We start from the raw sequence: 22,022 nt of genomic DNA, 5'->3' as shown, positions 1-22,022 counted from the left end.
TAATATTTTATTTGGAGACAGGGTCTCCCTGAGTTGCTTAGGGCCTTGCTAAGTTGCTGAGCCTGGCTTTGACCTCACATTCCTCCTGCCTCAGCCTCCCAAGCCCCTGGGATTACAGGCATTCGCCACTACACCCAGTGATTCTCCTGCCTCTTGTGTAGCTGGGATTATAGTCATGCTGATTACCATGCCTGGCTGGAGCTGGGGATTTTGGAGGTCCAGTGACTTCTTATCACTAATGGTACCCAGTTCTACCAGGTACTTGGATAAACACGTAAAGTTTTATTGAGTGTGGTTTCATGTTAAAGCATTTGAGAGATTTAAAAAAACTTGCATTATCAAACAATTTTAAAGTCTAAAAGTGAGAAGATCGAAAAACAATTGTTAAGTGTTTGAATACAACAAATCTCAAAGACGGTATACAAATGACTCAAGTTTTAGAATACTGGAGTCTGCCATCTAGCCTCCCTGCTTTAGGGGAAGATTGAAAGAGAACTTCCCCATGTACCTACAAGCAGACCCCACAGTCAGGAATGCTGTTGGAGGTAAACCTAAGTCGTGACCAACTGGGCCACTCTCCAAATGTGCTGTTGCATCTACACAGCTTGATAACCACAGCCTGAGATTGGTGAGTGCTGAGATGAGGTTTAAGAGCTCTAAGCTTATATGACCTCATCTACTGTCCACAAAGGCTGGATGGAGGACAAAAGAGAAGACATGGATACAGGAGTCTCACTGCAGGCTGGCCTCCATACTTTACCCATAAGGGCCTCTGTCCCTCCCTGGTTTCTAAGGTGAGGAATTTCAGCAACTTGAGGTCCCACCACTAGAACCTCTACAGGGTAGACAAGAAGCCTTTGTAGCTTACACCCTGTTGTGGTCAGCACACACTTTAAAGAATGCTATTGCCTTGTCCTCCACCCCAGGATCTCAGGTATCAGCATCCTTTTACCCTTTTATGTTAAGATACAATGTACGTGCAGTAAAATTCACCTAATATTGAGTTCTTTTTTGATGGGGAGATGAGGGCCTATGGATTGAACTACTGAGTACTGAGCTACGTCCTCAGTCCTTTTTAATTTTTTATTCTGAGACAGTTTCTTGGTAAATTGCTAAGGCTATCCTCAAACCTGTGATCCTCCTGGCTCAGTCTCCAGAGTTACTAGGATTACAGGCATGCACCACCATGCCAGGCTCATCTAGTGTTCACTTCTGTGTTGACAGATACATGCAGCTGGGCGACCATGACCATGTCAAGAAATCTTTCTTTAAAGCCTCACAGCAAAGCTGTGTGGGGTGGCCCACACCTCGAATCCCAGCGGCTTGAGAGGTTGAGGCAGGAGGATTGTGAGTTCAAAGCCAGCCTCAGCAAAAGCAAGGCACTGAGCAACTCAGTGAGATCCTGTCCCTAAATAAAATACAAATAGAGCTGGGGATGCAACTCAGTGGTTGAATGCCCCTGATTTCAATCCCTGGTACAGAAAAAAAAAAAAAAAAAAAAAGTCCCACAGTGAACCTAACACGCAGCCAGGATCAGAAACCAACCCACAGAGTCTCTACTGCTTGGGAGCAACTGGGAGCTTTTGAGGAGGGCCACAAGGACCCCTCCAGAGTAGGGAGGACCCCATTAGGCACAAGCTCTCCTACTCTGATAGCAGGAAGCAGCTCAAGCACCCCTGGGGAGGGAGCAGCAAATGGGCAGGGCCACCGTCCTAGGGCCAGAACCTACTTCCTACTTTACCACAATGCTGTAGGAGTCTGGTGGGGGGCTGGGCCTCCCCAGGCTTCCCCTCCTGTCTGCCTCTTGCACAGAAAGGTTGAAGTACCCTGGCCTGGGTGTTTCTAGCAGGCAGGATGGAAGATGAGGAGGGTCCTGAGTATGGCAAGCCTGACTTTGTGCTGTTGGACCAAGTGACCATGGAGGACTTCATGAAGAACCTGCAGCTCAGGTAAATGTGGGGCAGAGGTCCTGGTCTTCCCTCCTCCCCCACCCCAACCTCTTCTCGCAGACTTGAGGGAAATAGCAAAAGAATATTGGTCCCCATCAGTGAAGGGGTCAGCAACACACACACACACACACACACACACACACACACACACACACACATACACACAGCCTCTACAGGCTGAAAAGAGTGCCTGAAAGCATGCCCCAAGGAGATAGTGGCTGCCCAGAAAGTGACTGTCCTTAAGGGCTAGAGCTATTCCCACCCTGCTTCCCATATAGCCCAGGCACCTGTCACTTCTTCCTTCCTGTGACTGGGCCATAGCATGACCCTCCTGGGACAGACAGGCAAAGGCATCAGGACTAGGGCTGTGCCCCCTTCCAAACCCTCCTCTCGCTGATACTCCTTCATTTCATCTCACGTGGAGGCCGGACTGAGCACTGGACACAGATGAAGCAGGCAGACCCCACCCTTGGGTCCAGACAATCTGAGTTGAGATGATGCTCTGGGGCTTCTGGGGTGTTTTAGGACACAGTTGGTAGAAGTGACACTGGAGCCCATATTGTCACTAGGGAGGACAGAGTGACGGCAGGAAGGAACCGGGGATCTGGGGGTATGGCATGCCAAGTGACCTTGCATACAGCTGGACTTCATGCCTGCCTTCCAGAGGGCCTGCAGTGTGCCAGGAAGCTCCCCGGGTAAAGGTAGGGGACCAAGAGCCCCATTAAGCATAGGAGTCAAGAGGCTATGGTCCTGACCGAAGGAGAGGACAAGGCAGGAAATGAGCTCAACACTCTGTGCTCAGTATTCCATCTCGTTCTCATCAAAATGAATTCATGAGAGAGGGAGTATCCTCTCCACTTTCATGATGAGAACATTGAGCCTGGAGAGGACAGTGACTTGCTGCAGACCACACAGCTTGTAGGAGGGCAAGAGCTGAGCAGAGGGCGCCCTTGTCAGAGGCGGCACAGGAAGAGGAACCCGGACAGGGCTGCCTGGGGAAGGGCGGGTCCCACACACTAAGGGGTTCTATGACCAAGGGGCAGGCAGATCAGTTCTCCTCCCAGGGGCTGAAAGGCAGAGAGGTACTGAAAAGCTCCCACCTATGACTTGGTTTGTAAAGGAAAGGCTGGAGAAGACTGAGGATGTGCTGGGAGAGGGGCGTTGGCCATTGGCCACAAGCTAGGGCACAAAGGCAGCGTGCTGGCACATTGCTGCAACCCCTCCCTATGATCTGGGTGGGGCAGGGTAGGTCTCCTTCCGTCTCTGGTTCCCGCCCAGGCCTTAACACAGGAAACAACTGAGGCTCCTCCCTCCCCTCCAGCCAAGCCCCTTGCAACCCCCATTACCTACCCACCCTGCAGGATTCATCCAAGAGCCAGTCATGACCCTGTGGATTCCCTTTGTAGAATGGATGGTCCTGATTCCTGGGACTTTAGGACTCCACAGAAAGCAGTGTTCATAGGGCACAGTGGCACATCCCTGTAATCCCAGTGGCTCAGGAGGCTGATGCAGGAGGATTGTGAGTTCAAAGCCAGCTGCATCAATTTAGCAAGGCCCTAAGCAACTTAGCAAGACCCTGTTTCAAAATAAAACATAAAAAGGAAGGAAGGAAGGAAGGAAGGAAGGAAGGAAGGAAGGAAGAAAGAAAGAAAGAAAGAAAGAAAGAAAGAAAGAAAGAAAGAAAGAAAGAAAGAAAGAAAGAAAGAAAGAAAGAAAGAAAGAAAGAAAGAAAGAAAGAAAGAGTGGGGAGAGAGGGATAGCTCTGAGAGGTTCAACTCACCCAGGATGGTGCCAGGGAGACACGAATGGACACGACACTCCTCTGCCTTCTCAATGCTCAGTTCTTCCTGGTGGGGCTGAATGGGACCTTCCCCATATGGGCTGTGCAAAGTGGTGAATGCTGAGGCCTTGCCAATTGTGCCCAGGTTTGAGAGGGGCCGCATCTACACCTACATCGGCGAGGTACTGGTGTCCGTGAACCCCTACCAGGAGCTACCTCTATACGGGCCTGAGGCCATCGCCAGGTACCAGGGCCGAGAGCTCTATGAGCGGCCACCCCACCTCTATGCTGTAGCCAATGCTGCCTACAGGGCAATGAAGCGCAGGTCCAGGGACACCTGCATCGTCATCTCAGGTACCTACCCTGCAAGCCTTGCCTTATTTGTAAACAGCAGAGGAAAATGCTTAGACATCTCCTGCATCATGGGGGTGCAGGCAGGGTAAGGGAGCTGAGCTCAGGGGCACAACCTCGCTGAATTTCCTATCTCCCATCTTCCTGGTAGGGGAGAGTGGGGCAGGGAAGACAGAAGCCAGCAAGCACATCATGCAATACATCGCTGCTGTTACCAATCCCAGCCAGAGAGCTGAGGTGGAGAGGTAAGTGACCATGGACTGTGAATCTGTTGGGGAAAGAGCCTGGCAACAGGAGGCAAGAGATAGGAGCTAGAGCCCATCTTAATCCAAGTCCAGTAAGGAAGGTTCTTGGATCACTTCCCATTCCCAGAAATAAGATGTGACTGAGCTACAACAAGGATCTCTCAGATGAAGGAGGAGTGAGACCCAGCCAAGGCACATAGGCCAGTGGCTAGGGAGGAGGTGGCATTGACAAGTAGATATGGAGGAGTACAGGAGATACTGGGAAAGGCTCAGAATAGGACAGGGGGTGCCCCCAAGGGGGTTCACAGAAACCTGGAGAAGTTGGTAGCATGGTCAGGATGGTGGAACATACCAGGCAGGCACGTAGGCTATACAGGTGGTCCTGAGGCCCTGATCCAGGAAACCAGGGCTGCCCTGCTCACTACTCTCCCTTGGGGCCTTGCAGAAGTACCTTCCTGTATGTGAGTCAGAGTAGATCAGACCAGCTCCACCTCCCCAGGCTACAGTTGAGGTCAGGGGGAAGTACAGCCACAAGAAATGAAAAGCATTTGCTGAGCACCTGTCCTGGGCTCAGAGCTGCACAGACTGTGCAGCACCACCAAGTCCACAAAGTGCCTTCCCAAGCCTGAGGTAAAGTGATCAACACACAGCTCGGGGGCTGCACAAGGCAAGGCAGGGCCTTTTCTCTCTCCAGTCAGCTTCCTGACCCATCTGGGGTGCTATAATTTCTGTGAAGATAAATCAGGCAGGGACACTGTTTTCTAGATATGGGTCTTTGCCTTGAGCCCTGGTCCATCTTTCCACAGGGTCAAGGACGTGCTGCTCAAATCCACCTGTGTGCTAGAAGCCTTCGGCAATGCCCGCACAAACCGCAACCACAACTCCAGTCGCTTTGGCAAGTACATGGACATTAACTTCGACTTCAAGGGAGATCCTGTTGGAGGACACATCCATAGTTACCTGCTGGAGAAGGTGGGCAGGTGGGCCGAGGAAACCCACATGGGGGGCCCTGTTTGAGATCCTTCCCAGGCCTGGGGACCCCAGGAACTGGGAGCACACTGATCGTGATGTTGAAGGTTAGGAAAGCTGTACTCTCTCTGTGGCCCTTCTCTGGACCTCATTGTCCCTGGGGCAGTCCCATTGCCAGGCTGGGTTCCAGCTTCCCCTCTCTCCTCAGTCCAGGGTTCTCAAGCAGCATGTGGGCGAAAGGAACTTCCATGCCTTCTACCAGGTGAGCCTCTGTAGATGGGGAGTGGATTGTGGGGAGAAAGTAAAGAGTGGAAGGAGGAGAGGAGGGAAGCAGGCTGGACCCACTTCCATCCTCCCTCACTACCCCAACTTCCCCACCGTACTCCATTCCACCTGTTCCTAGCCATTGTCCTTATTCCCCACCATAGCCATCCCAACTATTTCTCACCCATATACAAGAGGGTAGGAGTTCACTGGGTATGGTAGCAGGGTATCCTTAACATCTGAGACCCCAAGAATATGCTAGCTCCCTGGGACACAGGCAGTATCTTCAGAGAAGTCTACACTGAGGTGGTGCTCTTTGGCACATGGGAGTGTCCACACCATCTCTGAACTTCTCCTGTGTTTGTTGGTTCAAGACTGGAGGGAAGAATGTGTTCGTGTATTATTCTGCCTCTGTGAGGGTTAGATGGGGGTACAGGAGGGTCCTTGAAGCTCAATGGCCTCATTAAGTTACCTCTGCATCCTCCAGTTGCTTAGGGGCTGTGAGGACCAGGAGCTGCAAAGACTGTACCTGGAGAGAAACCCTGCTGTGTATAATTTCACACGCCAGGGAGCAGGGCTCACCATGGGTGGGCACAATGTGAGTACAAGGGGCATGGGTCTCAATCAGACCTAGGTCCAGGGTCCTTGAAGTGGGGACAGGGAATGGGCAGCAATTGGATCAGACTAGAGTAGTGTGAACAGCTTGGGTAAGTGTGTGTGCTGGGGAGGGGTTGGAAGGAAAGCAGCTAGGGGAGGGGACAGGGGACAGGGTAAGCAGGTACCTGAAATGGAGGAATTGGGGTCCATGGAGGGGATGGGATGTGGGGTAAGCAGGTGCCTGGAACAGAGATATTGGGGTTCAGGGAGTTCAGGGGGACTGGGCTGTGTTCACTTGGGTAGTGAGTTTTTTCTCCCTTAGGGCTTGGACAGTGATGAGAGGAGCCACCAGGCAGTGACTGAGGCCATGAGGGTCATTGGCTTCAGCCCTGAGGAGGTGGCTTCAGTGCACCGCATCCTGGCTGCCATATTGCACCTGGTAAGCCTGGCTCAGAGGGTATAGGAGTGTCTGGGAGGGTCATCTCCCCACAGAGATGTTCTTTTGGGAACCACTCAGGGGACAGGATTGGACTCACTTGAACTATCCCAGTGAAGCTTAACTGACTGCTTCCCTTGCTGAGGTTGAGTTACTGGTGATGAGCTCAGTGGGTGTCCAATAGAGCTTGCTCTCAGGAGCCCAGGCTGCTGCAGGCTGTGACAACCAAGCATTTCCCTCCCATCTCACACACATTGAGCAGATTGCCTCTTGGTTGATGAGCTATTTTTTCCTCAGTGCTTCTCATTCAGCCTCAGAGTTCTGAGAAGCATGGGGAATAAGTTGCAGGGAGTCCTTACTTAGCAAAGGCTCTGGTGCACACCTCATACCCATCTCTGCAGTGTCCGGGGCTTGCAATGACCAGATAACCATGGTGTCCAAATAGGGCAAGGTTCACCATATCCACAACCCCTACCTCCCTTCCTTCTTCCCATTCGAAGGTGTCTAGGCTCCTTAGGGATGAGGAGCCTGGACTGTTCATGGTACCCCCATCACCAGGGAAACATCGAGTTTGTGGAGACAGAGGAAGATGGGCCACAGAAAGGGGGCCTAGCAGTGGCTGAGGAGGCATTGGTGGGCCGTGTGGCTGAGCTGACTGCCACGCCCAGGGACCTTGTGCTCCGCTCCCTACTGGCTCGCACTGTGGCCTCTGGAGGTCGGGAACTCATAGAGAAAGGCCATACTGTGGCTGAGGCCAGCTATGCCCGGGACGCCTGTGCCAAGGTACTCCCAGGTGGTTGGAAGGGGGAAACTGGGAGGCGTTTGTAGGGGATGCCAGGCTAGCAGCAACAAGAAGTGGTTATGTTCTGCCCCCAGGCGGTCTACCAGCGGCTATTTGAGTGGGTGGTGGACAGGATCAATGGTATCATGGAAGCCCGGGGCCGTGACCCTCGGCGTGATGGCAAGGACACAGTCATTGGTGTTCTGGACATCTATGGCTTTGAGGTGTTTCCTGTCAATAGGTGAGCAACCCAGTCAACTACATCCCCAGCTCTGACTCCCCAAGTGCTGTGAACACCGAGGTCCTGGAGAGCTTGGCTGGGACTGGGAGACAGGAAGTTCTGGATTTTCCTTTTCTTGCTGAGCCCCAAGTCTCCTGCCCTCCCAACCTGCCCTGGCTGAGCCCCTGGCCAGTGGAGCCCTGATGAAAGGCAATATTTTGGGGCTCACTTCTCCTGGCTGTGACTTCCAAGTCTACTCTAATATGTGCACTTGGTGGATAGGGTTACAGAGGAGGGTAAACAGGGACATATAAACTACAACAAAGCCTTGTGGGGTCCTGGTGCTATCAGGGGAAATGTGAGGGGAAGGGCAGTCATCCCACTGTACTCATGAGAAGTGAGAGCCCCTCTGAAGGTCCTACTCACCCCCAGCTTTGAGCAGTTCTGCATCAACTACTGCAATGAGAAGCTGCAGCAGCTCTTCATCCGGCTCATCCTGAAGCAGGAGCAGGAAGAGTATGAGCGTGAGGGCATCACCTGGCAGACTGTGAGTACCTTTCACTGGGGCATGGAGGAGGATGGTGTTGGGAACCTCCTGCAGCCTTGTGGGCACTGAGCAGGTGACAAATGAGAGGAGGTGGACAGGTAGGCATCTGGATCACTTCAGGAGCCTCCCTGCTCGCTGCCTTCACCCAGGTTGACTACTTCAACAATGCCACCATTGTGGAGCTGGTGGAGCGGCCCCACCGAGGCATCCTGGCCATGCTGGATGAGGCCTGCAACACTGCAGGCCCCATCACTGACCACATCTTCCTGCAGACCCTGGACACACACCACCGCCACCACCCACACTACTCCAGCCGCCAGGTGCTTCAGCTGTCCCTTGGACACAGAGGGCTGATGGGATATACCCAAAGGCATTGCAGTGTCTGTGCCTTGTGGGGCCTTGGAGGGACCCAGCTTGGTGCCATTAAAGAGAATGTGACAGTCTTCTTTGCCCAGAAGACTGGGTAGCTGCCGGACTGTCCACTTATGCAGGCCAAAGACTTGCCCCACCTTCTGTGTTTTGACCTCAGCCTGTCCCACAGCTTTGCCCCACTGATAAGACCATGGAGTTTGGCCGAGACTTCCGGATCAAGCATTATGCAGGAGATGTCACGTAAGTGTTCTCTGCTTCCATCTGTACCCCTGCATGGGGCACTACTGCACGTGTCACAGGGCAGAAGTGCCCTGGGGAATGGCCAGGACCCTGCCCTTAGAAGACATTGAAAACATGCCCTTCACCCAGAAGCACAGGTGTAAGGCAGGACCCGAGGTTTTGAGGATAGTGGTTCTCAATTCAGCTTCATTCATTTAGGCAGTTTTTAAAAAAAAAAAAAAAAACCCACACTAGCACCTACTGGTGGGGGAGCTGCAGGTTGGGAGGTGCAAGGGGGCCAAGATCCTGAATTTCTAACCAGTTCCCAGGTGAGGCCTCACTTCAGTTCTCACACAGGCTCTCAGTATCAAGGCTCAGGGTGTCCTTCAGGGGCTGTGTCTCACGTGGTCTTCCCAAGGAGAATAAATAGTAGATGATGAAGACAAAGCAGGCAGATGTTAGATGTGTTCATAATAATCCATACCCTGAACCTGCACAGGGGCTACAGGTGGAGCTACAGTTTGACTCAGCTTTCTGGGGGTCTAAGAAGAACATGATTCTAAGGCTCTCATGCCCAAGACTAAAATAGTCCAAGATTCAGGAGTTCCTGGTCATAATTGCAGTCACTAATACTTATAGAGACTCAGTGGGCCCTGGGCAAGCATTTGATGTACACTGAAGCACAGGGGTTGGGTGACTTGTCCAAGGTCATGTTCATGTGGAGCTGGGATCAGTATAGGGACATTTGGCTTCAAAGCTAGGTGCTTGATTCATCTTCCAGGAGAGAAATTTCTCCTGAGGGAGGGAGTCTTAGGTGATGAAAGAGAATGCAGATATGAGGGGGAAGGAGAAGAAAGAGGGCAGTAAGGAGGGAGAGAAACTGACTTACAAAAACAGAGGCAGGTGGGGACCTTCAGTATGTATCGGTGAGAGGCTTGGCAGTCTAGTCCCTCCCTGATCACCACCTCACTGACCCTGGATTTGGGCAGATACTCTGTGGAGGGCTTCATTGACAAGAACAGAGACTCCCTCTTCCAGGACTTCAAGCGACTGCTGTATAACAGGTAAGCATGTCTTGCTAGGTGTGTTGGTGCCAGAGGCCCAGGGCTGGTGACCTTCAGGGACTCTGGGGTCTTATCCACTTGACAAGAGGACAGGCTGAGACTCAAGACTGAAGCCACTCAGCAATTAGGGGCCACACTGGGGCAGGTGGGGCTGCTCCCCAGAGGGCAGTTGGGCATGCAGTCTGTGTCTGCAGCTCAGATCCTACTTTGCGGGCTATGTGGCCAGATGGACAACAGGACATCACAGAGGTGACCAAGCGCCCCCTGACAGCTGGCACACTCTTTAAGAACTCCATGGTGGCTCTAGTGGAAAACCTGGCCTCCAAGGTACTTCTGCCCCACCCTGACCTTCCAGATCCTTCTCTCTGTATCCTGGGTGCCTGCTTGGGCTAAGTCTACCCCAGTAGGGAACCCATCCACTGCAGAAGTTAGATGTGGGGGCTCAGGGACCAGGCTTGATCAATCAAAGCATACAGTGGGATTCATGCACCCTTCTTTTGCCTCACTGCCTCTTGGGCAGGGGGATCCTGATAGGGTTGGCCCAGCCCAGCCCTCACTGAAAGCTGGGATTCTTCTGGCTACAGGGACAGGAAAGCTGGGGCTACAGGGACAGGAAACTGACACTAGCTTTCTTGTGTGGTGTTTTGGGTCCAAAGTCAAAGGGGCAATTTAAGGGGGAGCGCACAGCTAGTGGGTTTAACAGCACAATAGTCAGTGGAGGAGGCCTGATCCTGCTCCCTTGGGCTAGAACCTGGTTCTGGCCAGACCTCCTCATGAGTCCGGTCCCATGCTCTGGGCCTCTATGCTTGGGCTATGATTTCCCTCTGCCTGACTCTCCTCTTAACCTGGGCCCTTGGGAGCTCAAATAATCCCTTTCTCAGGGTAGGGCATATAGATCAGATCCCTGACTCCCACTCTGTCCCTATAGGAGCCCTTTTATGTCCGCTGCATCAAACCCAATGAGGACAAGGTGGCTGGAAGGCTGGATGAGGACCACTGCCGCCACCAGGTCGCATACCTGGGGCTGCTGGAGAACGTGAGAGTCCGCAGGGCTGGATTTGCTTCCCGCCAGCCATACCCTCGATTCCTGCTCAGGTATAGACACCCAACTTCTGTCACTCTAGGCTGTAAATCCTGTGTAGAATCCAAGGGGTAGAAGGGCCCTAAACAACATTTTGTACACGTTGGCACAAGTGAGAGAACCAGCACACTGCTGGCTTCAAGGCACCAAAATGTTTGTGGAGGACATGTGGGAAGGCATGTACATGCACATGTGTGCAAGGGCACATGTGATAGGTACAGGAAGGCATGTGGTAGGGGCACAGGTATAGGACACATATATGCACAGGTATCACAGATGCTCTAGTATTATGCCAGGAAAATTTTGGCTCTGGGACTCCCAGCATCCCTGTCATCTCCTCAAGTGTGGGCAGGGCAGGTTCCATGACCTCTTCCTGGAGCCAGGTCCTCATTGCTCTGTCTTGTGGTGACAGGTACAAGATGACCTGTGAGTACACATGGCCCAACCACCTGCTGGGCTCTGACAGGGCAGCTGTGAGTGCCCTCCTGGAACAGCATGGGCTGCAAGGGGATGTGGCCTTTGGACACAGCAAGCTGTTCATCCGCTCACCCCAGACACTGGTCACACTGGAGCAGAGCCGAGCCCGCCTCATCCCCATCATTGTGCTGCTGCTACAGAAGGTGCGGGGGGCAGGAAGCTGCCCATCACAGTGTGAATGGGTGTCCACCTGAATCCCACAAGGGATACATCATCCAATCAGCTCCTGATGGTATTCCTGGCCTGTTGAAGTCAGGGTCATTACATTGTGGTCAATGACTTCTTACTTAAGTCTGTTTTAATCTGTGGGTCCCTGGGCTGCTTTCCCTGTAGGTGTGTCCAGTCTAGAACTGTACAGTCACAATCTAGTGGTGGCCCTCTGTCTCAGGGTCTCCCAGAAGTTATCAGGTGACCTCATAGGTGAGCAAGCACCTCCATTTGCTCCCCACTTTCTTCTCACATGAGCTTTCTCCCAGAGGATCTGAGGATCCCTACGGTGCCAAGTCCCAGCTTAAAAAGCCTGAGAGTAACAGGCAAGTTACTCTTTTCTGAGAGTCTGTAGAGCCTTGGACAGTATTCTTCCAGCCTAGCTGGCTTCATGCCCACCCAGGAACCAACCTCTGACTGGACATGGTTCTTGGGAGCCAGAAATTTGGGTTGGTTTCCCTGGAGACAAGCAGAGGGTGCTCTGAAAAGACTCGGGCATAGATAGGGTTAGGAGGTCAGGCCTGCCTGCACCTGACACCATATCCATTCCACCTGATCCTCTTAGGCATGGCGGGGCACCCTGGCCAGATGGCGCTGCCGGCGGCTGCGAGCCATCTATACTATCATGCGCTGGTTCCGGAGGCATAAGGTGCGTGCTCACCTGGCTGAGCTACAGCGGAGGTTTCAGGCTGCACGGCAGCCCCCACTCTATGGCCGTGATATTGAGTGGCCGCTGCCCCCTGCTGTGCTGCAGCCCTTCCAGGACACCTGCCACGTGCTCTTCTGCAGGTACTGCCTTCAGTGCACCACAGTATTTCCTATGCAGCCAGCATCCTCTAAACACTGAACCTGTTGTCCTAGCACCTGGCTGGAGATGCACCAGCCAAAGCAGAAAGATAGAGCTGGGCCACATTAGCTGACTGTCACATCCCACTTGGTGGCAGAGTCCTAACTATCCCAGCACATTCCAGGTCCAGGGCCATGGCCTTCAGTGGCAGAGGAGTTAGTCAGGGCTGGAGTTTGAGGGACTCTACACCTGAATGGGGTCTTGAAGGATGAGTAGGAGTTCTCCAGGAGGGGCACAGAGTAAGTGTGCTTAGAGTAGGAGTGTGCTATGTGGTCAGAGATCTTGGGCCACCTTCCAGGGACAAGTGTTGGGTGTGAGAAGCCAAGACCAGAGAAGCTAACAGAAACTGGGACTCAAAGGGCAGTCAGCACCAGTCTGATGACTAGCTTTCTCCTGGAGAAGGGTTGGGGAGGCCACAAATGCACAGACTGGTGTCCTATGACTGCTTCCCTCTCCTAGGTGGCGGGCTCGGCAGCTGGTGAAGAACATTCCTCCTTCAGACATGGCTCAGATCAAGGCCAAGGTGGCTGCCATGGGAGCCCTGCAGGGGCTACGTCAGGACTGGGGCTGCCAGCGAGCCTGGGCTCGAGACTACCTGTCCTCTGTGAGTGCCAGACAGGCCTGGGGCTGTGTGGGGCAGGGAAGCTCACTGCTAACACTATGCCTATCTCACCAGGCATCCTCTCCAACCAGGGCTACTTGACCTGTTGACTGTGCCCTTGGCCACTGCCTTTCTTCTTAAGATTTCATCCCTGAGGTTTAAGGAATTTTATCTGGCCCCCTGCCTGGGCTCTACCAGGCAGCCCCGAAAGCCTGGGGATCCCATGTTCTCAGGTAGAGCTGAGTATATCTCCCATCCCGTGTTGTCAGGCACGCAGCCCAGTCAGGCAGGCCTGCACATATCTGCTTCCCCTGCATGGCTTCCTCAGTCCTCTCCTGGTTTCTCTGAGTTTGCTGTCCCTAGACCTGGTCTTCAAGGGATGAAAGTCTTGGGGCAAGAGGCTCATCCAGGTAGACAGTTCTTATGCCTAAGATCTAGATTCTTGCCTGCCTGTGGGCATCTCTCCAGAGAATCCAGGCCTGGGCTTGAGCAGCAGCTGCCAGTCTGGATGGGTGGGGCACAGACCTGGCCTAGAATATCAGAGCATTTCCTGAGGTGAAGGACAGCTGTGGTGATTTGCTATTAGGGAATGTGATCCCAAAACCCATCCCAAGCATGCGCTCCCCACCATCTGTCCTTAGGGAACTGACAACCCCACAGCCTCAGGCCTGTTTGCTCAGCAATTGAAGACCCTTCGAGAGAAGGATGGCTTTGGGGCTGTGCTCTTTTCTAGCCATGTCCGTAAGGTTAGTACTTTGGGGATTTGAGGGGCGTGGGTTGGGGGTGCCCAGGAGAGACCCAGCCTGGGCACAGCTGCTTCTGAAATTCTGGAAACTGTCAGGACAGCTCAGTCAGTGAGGAGAAGAGCCAGGAAAGGGAGGAAGGAGGGACACTCCTGGGGCCCAGGAGTGGGGCAGGTGGCACCAGTCTAGGTCCAGCCACTCCTCCTGCAGGTGAACCGCTTCCGCAAGTGCCGGGACCGAGCCCTTTTGCTCACAGACCGGCACCTCTACAAATTGGAGCCTGGCCGTCAGTACCGGGTGATGCGGGCTGTGCCCCTGGATGCGGTGAGTGCCATGGGCTGCATGTAGAGCATCTGTAGGGCTTTGGAGGGCTCCTAGGCTGGGAGCCTTACCTCAGTCTCCTTCCTTCTGTGATGGCCAGAAGCATCTTGACACTCAGGCGATGGCAACCCCCACTGAGAACCCTGCTGTGGCTTCCTGTGGCCCATGTGGTGGAGGGTCTGACTTTACCAGTTCTGCTGGCACAGCCACTTTGTCCCCCTGACTCATGCTTTTGCACTCTGGTCAAGCCAAATGGTCGGTCTCCCCCGCATACCTCTCTGGGTGGTTCCTTCCTGGGCATGCCAGAACACAATTGAGTGCCCACTACGGTGCTCAGCCGCCTCTTTCAGGACCCTGTCTCCACCTTCTGCCTGGCTTTGTGGCCTGCTTGCTCCCTTGTATGGCAACTCTCTGTTCCCATGAATTATCTTTCTCACAGGACAAGGAGCAGCCTGGGGCAGGGATCAATGTTGGGTTACCTCTGGGTCTTCCATGCTTTGGGGGGTCCTGTGACTGTCCTGTTATCATCATGTTGTCTGTTGTGGTAGCCATGTGCTAGTGTGTTTATTTAAACGTAATCAAAATTAGGTAAAACTAAAAACTCAGCTTTTCGGTCACAGTAATACATTCAAGTGCTCTGAAGCCTCAGATGCTACTAGACAGCAAAGATCTAGAACATTCTATCATGACAGAAACTCCTGTTGCATGATGCCCTGCTGAACTCTCCTCTTTGCCAGCAGGAACCAGAGAGGGAAGGAAGTGGCGGTGGAGGGGTGGCTTGGTGCTGGGTGAGAACTCTGCCAAGGGCAGGGCTCCTTGTTAGGCCTTAGGAGAGGCTTCCTAGGGAGGGCTGCTGTATCCCTGACCCTGAGTTCCCTGCTCAGGTGACAGGGTTGACTGTGACCAGTGGACGGGACCAGCTGGTGGTGCTGCATGCCCGGGGCCAGGATGACCTCGTGGTCTGTCTGCACCGCTCCCAGCCGCCACTGGATAATCGCATCGGGGAGCTTGTGGGGTTGTGCTGGCTGCGCACTGCCAAGGGTGAGTCTGGGGCCAATTGGGGATGAGGATATGTAGCGCCTCACTGCCCTGGCCTTCTGCCTGCCCTGACCCCTGCTCCTTCTGCTCTAGGGAGGGAAGAAACCTAGATGTCTGTGTCTCTGACCGCATCTCACTGAGCCAGCGTGGGGTTCAACGCCTTGTTTCTGTGGAGCCCAGGCCAGAGCAACCAGAACCAGATTTCTGCTACAGGCGTGGTACCTTCACTCTCCTCTGGCCAAGCCACTGAGCCAGCCTAAGCTGGCCTGTCCTAACCTCCATGCAGTTTCTCACACCTGGCCCTGGCCACATTGAAGACCAGGACTCACCCACCCCTATTGGGAGCACAATATAATAAAGATGCTATTTCTGTGCCCAGTCTGGTTAGTATCTGGGATGATGAACAGTGATCCTTCTCACCCATCTGGGTGGAGTACTGGCCCAGGCAAGTTGTGCCTGCTCCCTTAGCTAACGTCTGCCCTGCATCTGCTACTCACCTACTGTGGGATCACTCAGACTGGAGGAAGCCTGGAAGTCCCGTATGAGGTGGGGTGGCAAGACTTAGTCCTCAGGGTCTCAGTTGAGGAATAGGCTGAATGTGGATTCCATGATCTGAGAGAAAGGGTTCTACCTAGGGACACTGCCTAGATGCCCCAAGCTGCCGCTCATGGGTTCCAGGCTGCCCATACCAACAGTAGCCCTCTGTCCCTCCCCTCTCTACCCACAAGGCTCCTGGTCATGTTCCTACTGTTCTAGGGAAGGCTTGGACCCCAATGTCAACTTAGAGAGGGGCTGAGGGGAGCACAGAGTAGCCACCCTGAGGGCTGTTAGGGGATGTGCTGATGGGACCCTTGGCCCAGGGCCAATGTGGTCTCAGCTACTATCTGTCCAAGTTGGGCACTGCATGTAGATGTCTGAGGCTGTGGGACCTTCCTTTGCAATGAGAGGTCAACAAGAAATGCCAGGACTGCCAGTGTTGGGGAGCAGGGTTATCTATGTTCATTGTTATGAGAAAGCAACACAAGGGAGGCCAGGGTGGACACCCACCTCTATGCCTCTGGTGAGTTAAGTACTTTACAGCACTTACCCCCTTACCAGGCCCACAGCCTCCTCAGTCCCTCAACCTATATATAACTCTTCATCCCTCATTCCCCTTAGCCCCTTCCCTCCTCAGCCCCTCAGCTCCTCTGTCCCCAGCCCTTCAGTTACTCAGCCCATCAGTGCCCCTTCAGTACCTCAGCTCTTAAGCCCATCATACCCAAAGCCCCCATTAACCCCTTAGCTTTTCAGTTTTTCGTATCCTCAGCTCCCAGCTCCTCAGCCTATCAGTAGCCTCAGCCCCCTGCTGTCTTCTTTTTAAAATCTTTTTATTAGTTGTTGATGAACTTTATTTATTTATTTGTATGCAGTGCTGAGAATCAAGTCCAGTGCCTCACGCATGTTAGGCAGCAATCTACCACTGAGCCACAACCCCAGCCCCAACCTTCTCTCTTCTTCCATAGGTGTTTCCTTTGTCCTCACAGCTGCTTACTCTCTTTTTCTTGAGATATAAATTTAGGAGGTATCCTTGCTTGTTTGTGTCATTTGTTGTGGAGGTCAGCATCTGTCACCATGGCCTTTGGCTGAAGCATGAGAGTTTAGGAGCGTCCAGGGCCCTCAACCCACTGAGGCTTCCCCTGTTCATATGGTCAGGCATCTACCAGTCGCAACAGTCAGGGTTACTTCCTGCATACCCTTAGAAGCCTCCACAGAGCCAAACCCCAGAATTTCTGGCAGCTTCTGGCTGGGTTGGACACTTCCCTCACAGAGTAATCATATGAGAAGGGCCCTGTTCAGTCACAGAATCCTAAACAGTTCTAGGTATAGGTGTGTTCCCTGGCCTTTGTATATCAGAAAACTGTATAGCATTAGCTAGCTTCTGTCCAAATTCCCCTCCTTTATACCCTGGGAGGGGCTGGAGAACACCACCCACCCTTGTCAAAATTTTCCTAGATCTTAGGAAGCTCTACTAACAGGCTGCGGGTGGGCCCTAGTGAACAAGTAAAAACTTCAGGGAAGCCCCAGAATGGGGAATGGAACATTTGGGGTTCAGTCTTCCAGAACGACTCCATGCCTAGCCCAGAGGCTTGAGGGAGAAAGGTCACAACTGCCAGGTGGTACCCAGGGTCCTGAAACCCAGTCTAAGAGGTAGGTAACATGCTAGGGAGGGAAAGGTCACAAAAAACCCTTCTAGTGAACTCTGACCCTGCATAGGCAGTTCACATACACCAACCATCTCTTTGACAAAACACTTGTGTTGTGTCATGGCTCTAGGGCTTTGCAAATATCCCCCACTCCATACCTCTGAGGTTGGCATTACCATCATTACCCTAATTCCAGGCGATGAAACAGTTTCCATGACTTGCCTGAAGCCCTCATGCCCTTAGGGCAGGTACCAGGACTCCCAGTGCCAGTGGGCCCAGGTACAGTCACCCATCCCCTGTCATACCAATGCAAATGGCTCAACCAGACTGGAGCACCACTATGCAGGAGATGAGGAGTGACACCTGAACATAGGGATGGGTCACTGACTGTCAAGGGCAGCACCTTGGTCTGAGTCTAGCTCCTGTACTTATCCCAGCTCATCCACATTTCCTATCAAAGAATGAGTTTGCTAGAACTATCCGCTTGAGTTGTTATGAGGACTGCACAAGATGGTGCACAAAGATGCCATGCACACAGAGGAATCCTTATTCTGGGATGTCAGGAAATGAAAATTCCATACATGGGCTTAGGGGTGGCCTTCCTTGCTGCAGTGCCTTGTTCCCCAGCAGATCTGGAAGCAGGAATAGCCATCTTCATTTTGCAGATGAGGAAGTAGAACTATAAAGGTGACCTTTTAAAATTTAAAGTTAAATTGGTCTCTCCTTAACAAATGCTTAGACTCAATTCTTTTAATTATCCTTGCATATGCTTCTGCCACTATTTTATTGAGGTATAATTCACATACCATAAAATTTGGCATTTGAAAACATACAATTCAGTAATTTTAGTAAGTATACTCATAAGGTTGTGCAACTAACCATCATCACTATCTATTTTAGAACATTTTCATCACCCAAAAAGGAAACCTATACTTAGTAGTTACTTCACATTATCTACATCCACTCTCAGCCCTTAGAAACAACTAATCTACTTTCTGTCTCTACAGATATATCTATTCTAAATATTTTATTTTACATATGTATGTGTATGTAATTGATGTGGTACTGGGGATTGAACCCAGGGTCACTCTACCACTGAACTATATCCTCAATCTTTTTTTTTCCTTTATTTTAAAATTTTATTTATTATTATTATTTTTGTTTGTTTGTTTTTTGAGAGAGAGAGAAAGAGAGAGGGTTTCTATTAAGTTGCCAAGGCTGACCTCAAACTTAAGATCCCCTCGCCTCAACCTCTTGAACAGCTGGGATTATAGGTGTGTAACTATGCTCAGCTTGGATATTTTATATATGTGGACTCATGCGGCCTCTTCCATCTGGCTTCTTTTACTTAGCATAATGTTTTTCTGGGTCAACTATATTGGATCATATATCAGTGCTACATAGGCAAATGATATTCTATTGTGTGGATCTACCACATTTTGTTTATGTACTCACTAGTCAGTGGGTTTCTGGAGGTTTTTGTTTGTTTGTTGTTTGTTTGATAGCCATCCTAGAGAACATGAAATAATATCTTACTGTGGTTTGATTGTTTTGGTACTGGGGATTGAACCCAGGGGCACTTTACCATTAAGCTACATTCTCAGTACTTTTTACTTTTTATTTTGAGACAGGGTCTTACCAAGTTGCTGAGGCTGGCCTCAAACTCCTGAGCTCAAATGATCTTTTTTTTTTTTTTTTTTTTCTGGCACTAGGGATTGAACCCAGAGATGCTTAACCACTGAGACACATCCCCAGCCCTTTTTTTTCCCCCAGCCCTTTTTTTATATTTTATTTTGAGACAGAATCTTGCTAAGTTGCTTAGGGCCTTGCTAAATTGCTCAGGCTGGCTTCAAACTCACGATCCTCCTGTCTCAGCCTCCCAAGCTAATGGGGTTACAGATGTGCACTCAAGTGATCCTCTTGCCTCAGCCTCTTGAGTAACTGGCACTATACTGTCCCAGCGGTTATCCTTTATTTCTTTTTCTGAGGTGCTGGAGATCAAATCCAGGGTCTGTACATGCTGGGCAAAATTTCTGCAACTGAGCTAAACCCCCAGATGTGTCACTTTCTTTTTTTGTTTTTGTTTTGCAGTACTGGAGATTAAATTCAGTGGTTCTCTACCACTGAGCTATATCCCCAGCCCTTTGTTACTTTTTATTTTGGAACAGGGTCTCACTAGGTGCCCAGGCTGGCTTGAACTTGTGATCCTCATGCCTCAGCCTCCCAAGTTGTTGTGATTACAGGAGTGTGTCACTGCACCTGGCCATGCCACCTTCTTATCAATGAAAATGTAAGAATTGTGCTTTTTGTCCGGGTGGGGGGAGTTGGGGAGACTGGGAATTGAACCCAGAGGCACTTTACCACTGAGCCACATCTCAGACCATTTTATTTTTTACTTTTGAGTCAGGGTCTTACCAAGTTGCTTAGGGCCTAAGTTGCTGAGGCTGGCTTTGAACTTGTGATCCTTCTGCATCACCCAAATCGCTGGGATATCAGGCATGCTCCACGACCCCCAGCTGAGGCTTGTTTTTATATTGCTCATAGTGTGAGATAAGAGTAACACTGAATATTGGGGGCAGACCATCAAATGTGTATTTTGAAACACTAGAAAATAATCCACTTCTCAACCCAAAGCAACATCCTGAGTGCATATGAAAGTCAATCAGGTGTTTCCCTCTTGGCTTGTGAAATGAGGTTGCCTAGGAGAGGAGTTGACTTATGTAAGCATCATGTATCTCAGACAAGTTGTGCATACAAAGCAATTCATGGGATATTGGCTGTTTCTCTGGCAGCCAACCAGGGGTTTTCCCTTGTCCGAGCAGGGATCAGCTGGTTGTTCCTCTGCTTGCTGAGTCCCTTCCCACTCAGCAGTTGAGAGTGGCGAGGTAATGCTACAGCTGTCCAAGGTCATGTGGACATATTTGTCCCAGAAATGGACATGGACGAACTCCCTGTCCTCCCCAGATCCTCTCCTAAACCCCAGAAGGGATGAAAGTTGCCCACACTAGAAGCCACATCCTCCCCTAGAATCCAGTCTTCCTGGAAGCCTCTATCACAGCTTCTGGTGATGCTCAACCCTAGGGGGCAACTGAAGAATGTGATAGAGCAGGGTCCTTTAGTCTATGTCCCTCCACTGCAAGCCCACAAGCCATTCAGAACCAAAGGCTATCACAAACACTGTGACATATCATGCCTTCCTGAAGTGTCCTTCGCAGGCTTTGGTGTGTGAAAATGATGTAGGGACAATGCAGGGGATGCCTGGAGACGGGTGGTATGGGTCAGGAATGGTCAGGAACAAAATGCTACACAGAACCCAAGTACCACAAAATGCATTTTGTCTGTCTGCTTATGCAGAAAACAGATGGAAGGAAATACCAAGACATTTGGAGAATTTGCACCTGGCTGGCAGGATTACAGTCATCCTATTTTTGCAGGTGTTTTTCGAATTTTCCCCAAATTCCCCATAGTGAAAGTTACCATGCTGTTTGGGCCTATGGGTGGGAGGGGTGCAGTGCAGGCTAAGTACAGTCAAGGCCATGAAGTTAATGAAGTGAGGACATACCCCCTACCCCCGTCCTACATTCTGAGCTCTCAAGGGTGGGGCAGCTTCCTGTTCACCCACACTGGCCCCCAGGCTCACTAGCCATAACCATTGTTTCCATTTGTGTCTGGTAATTGGCAGACAGTACTTTTTTGAGTCTGGGCTTCAGAAATTCCACTTCCTGTGGCAAGTGTGCACACAACAGGTAGGAATCAATCTCAACTGTCATCTGAGGGGCAGGAATTAGGAGGGGCTTCTTCTGGCAGGGAAGCCCATGGGTGCCATCTACCACAAAACAGGGCCAGGGAGGTGTCCTGAGACTCTAGACATGCTCAGACCAACCTCAGTAAACACCCACTACAAGCAAGGTACACTGCTTTTACTTTGGCTCAGGGGAGAAAAGTTTAGAATATTCCAGAAAACAAATCTGAACAAGCATGACCATCTGTTCAGTTTAAACCCTCACTGAACTGAGCAGACAAGAGAATAATCCTACAGATAGAGAAAAGGCATAAATCAAGGCTCCTGACATAGCATTGTGGGATTAGCTTCCCCAATTGCTCTTCCCATACACCACCCATGACTTTTCTGTTTATCAGGAATGAAATCATGCCATCAAGAATCTGCACAATTTCCAAGTGATCAAGACAGAACTGGATAACACCACAGTTCTTCCGCTATAAGCCAGGGTGTAGTAGGCTGTAGTGTTCCTCCCCAAAGCAGTGAACCCACCCACTGCCATGACTCCAGGCTGAGCAGAGATAGTCACAGATACAGTGGAGAGGAACTTGACCACAGATGCTGCAAGCCAGGCTGGGAATGGAGGTGAGAGCATGGGCCCGGCGAGCAGCTTTGGCATGTAAAACCCAAGGGAATTACTCACTCTTGGGAATCAAGCTGGTGACAAACAATATGGATGAATAGGACAGGAATGAGCGTGGAGCAAGAGTGGGGATTTTACAGTGCAGTTGGAGGTTTAGAAAGCCAGGACAGTCTAGGGGATGGTGATCAAACAACTGTCCAGGACTTGTCTGGAAAAAAAATGTGTTCCTAGCAAGATCCGCCTCAAAAATCTAAAAAGGGCTGGGGATGTATCTCAGTGATAAAGTGCCTCTGGGTTCAATCCCTTTAAAAAATGTAGGGCCTTTAAGAAATGATTAGGTCATGAGGGCTCCTTCCTCATTAAAAG

General features: G+C 51.3%; 1 protein-coding gene across 1 annotated transcript; it reads left to right on the top strand.

Moving 5' to 3' along the window:
• Positions 1–1,733: 1,733 nt before the first annotated feature.
• MYO1G (myosin IG) lies at positions 1,734–15,501 on the top strand. The gene is given in 23 exon segments (XM_079150878.1): positions 1,734–1,949; positions 3,875–4,083; positions 4,232–4,325; positions 5,132–5,297; positions 5,503–5,556; positions 6,046–6,156; positions 6,478–6,594; positions 7,150–7,374; positions 7,468–7,613; positions 8,025–8,139; positions 8,289–8,459; positions 8,681–8,751; positions 9,720–9,794; positions 9,989–10,121; positions 10,723–10,889; positions 11,288–11,495; positions 12,125–12,348; positions 12,866–13,010; positions 13,649–13,753; positions 13,961–14,074; positions 14,956–15,087; positions 15,090–15,112; positions 15,203–15,501. Coding segments are annotated over 23 exon segments (3,057 nt in total). The 5' UTR covers positions 1,734–1,854; the 3' UTR covers positions 15,360–15,501.
• The last annotated feature ends 6,521 nt before the right edge of the window (positions 15,502–22,022 follow it).

Source organism: Sciurus vulgaris, assembly GCF_902686455.1.
Source record: "Sciurus vulgaris genome assembly, chromosome: 8".
Classification (NCBI taxonomy): Eukaryota; Metazoa; Chordata; class Mammalia; order Rodentia; family Sciuridae; genus Sciurus; species Sciurus vulgaris.
This window is presented reverse-complemented; position numbering and strand designations above follow the sequence as displayed.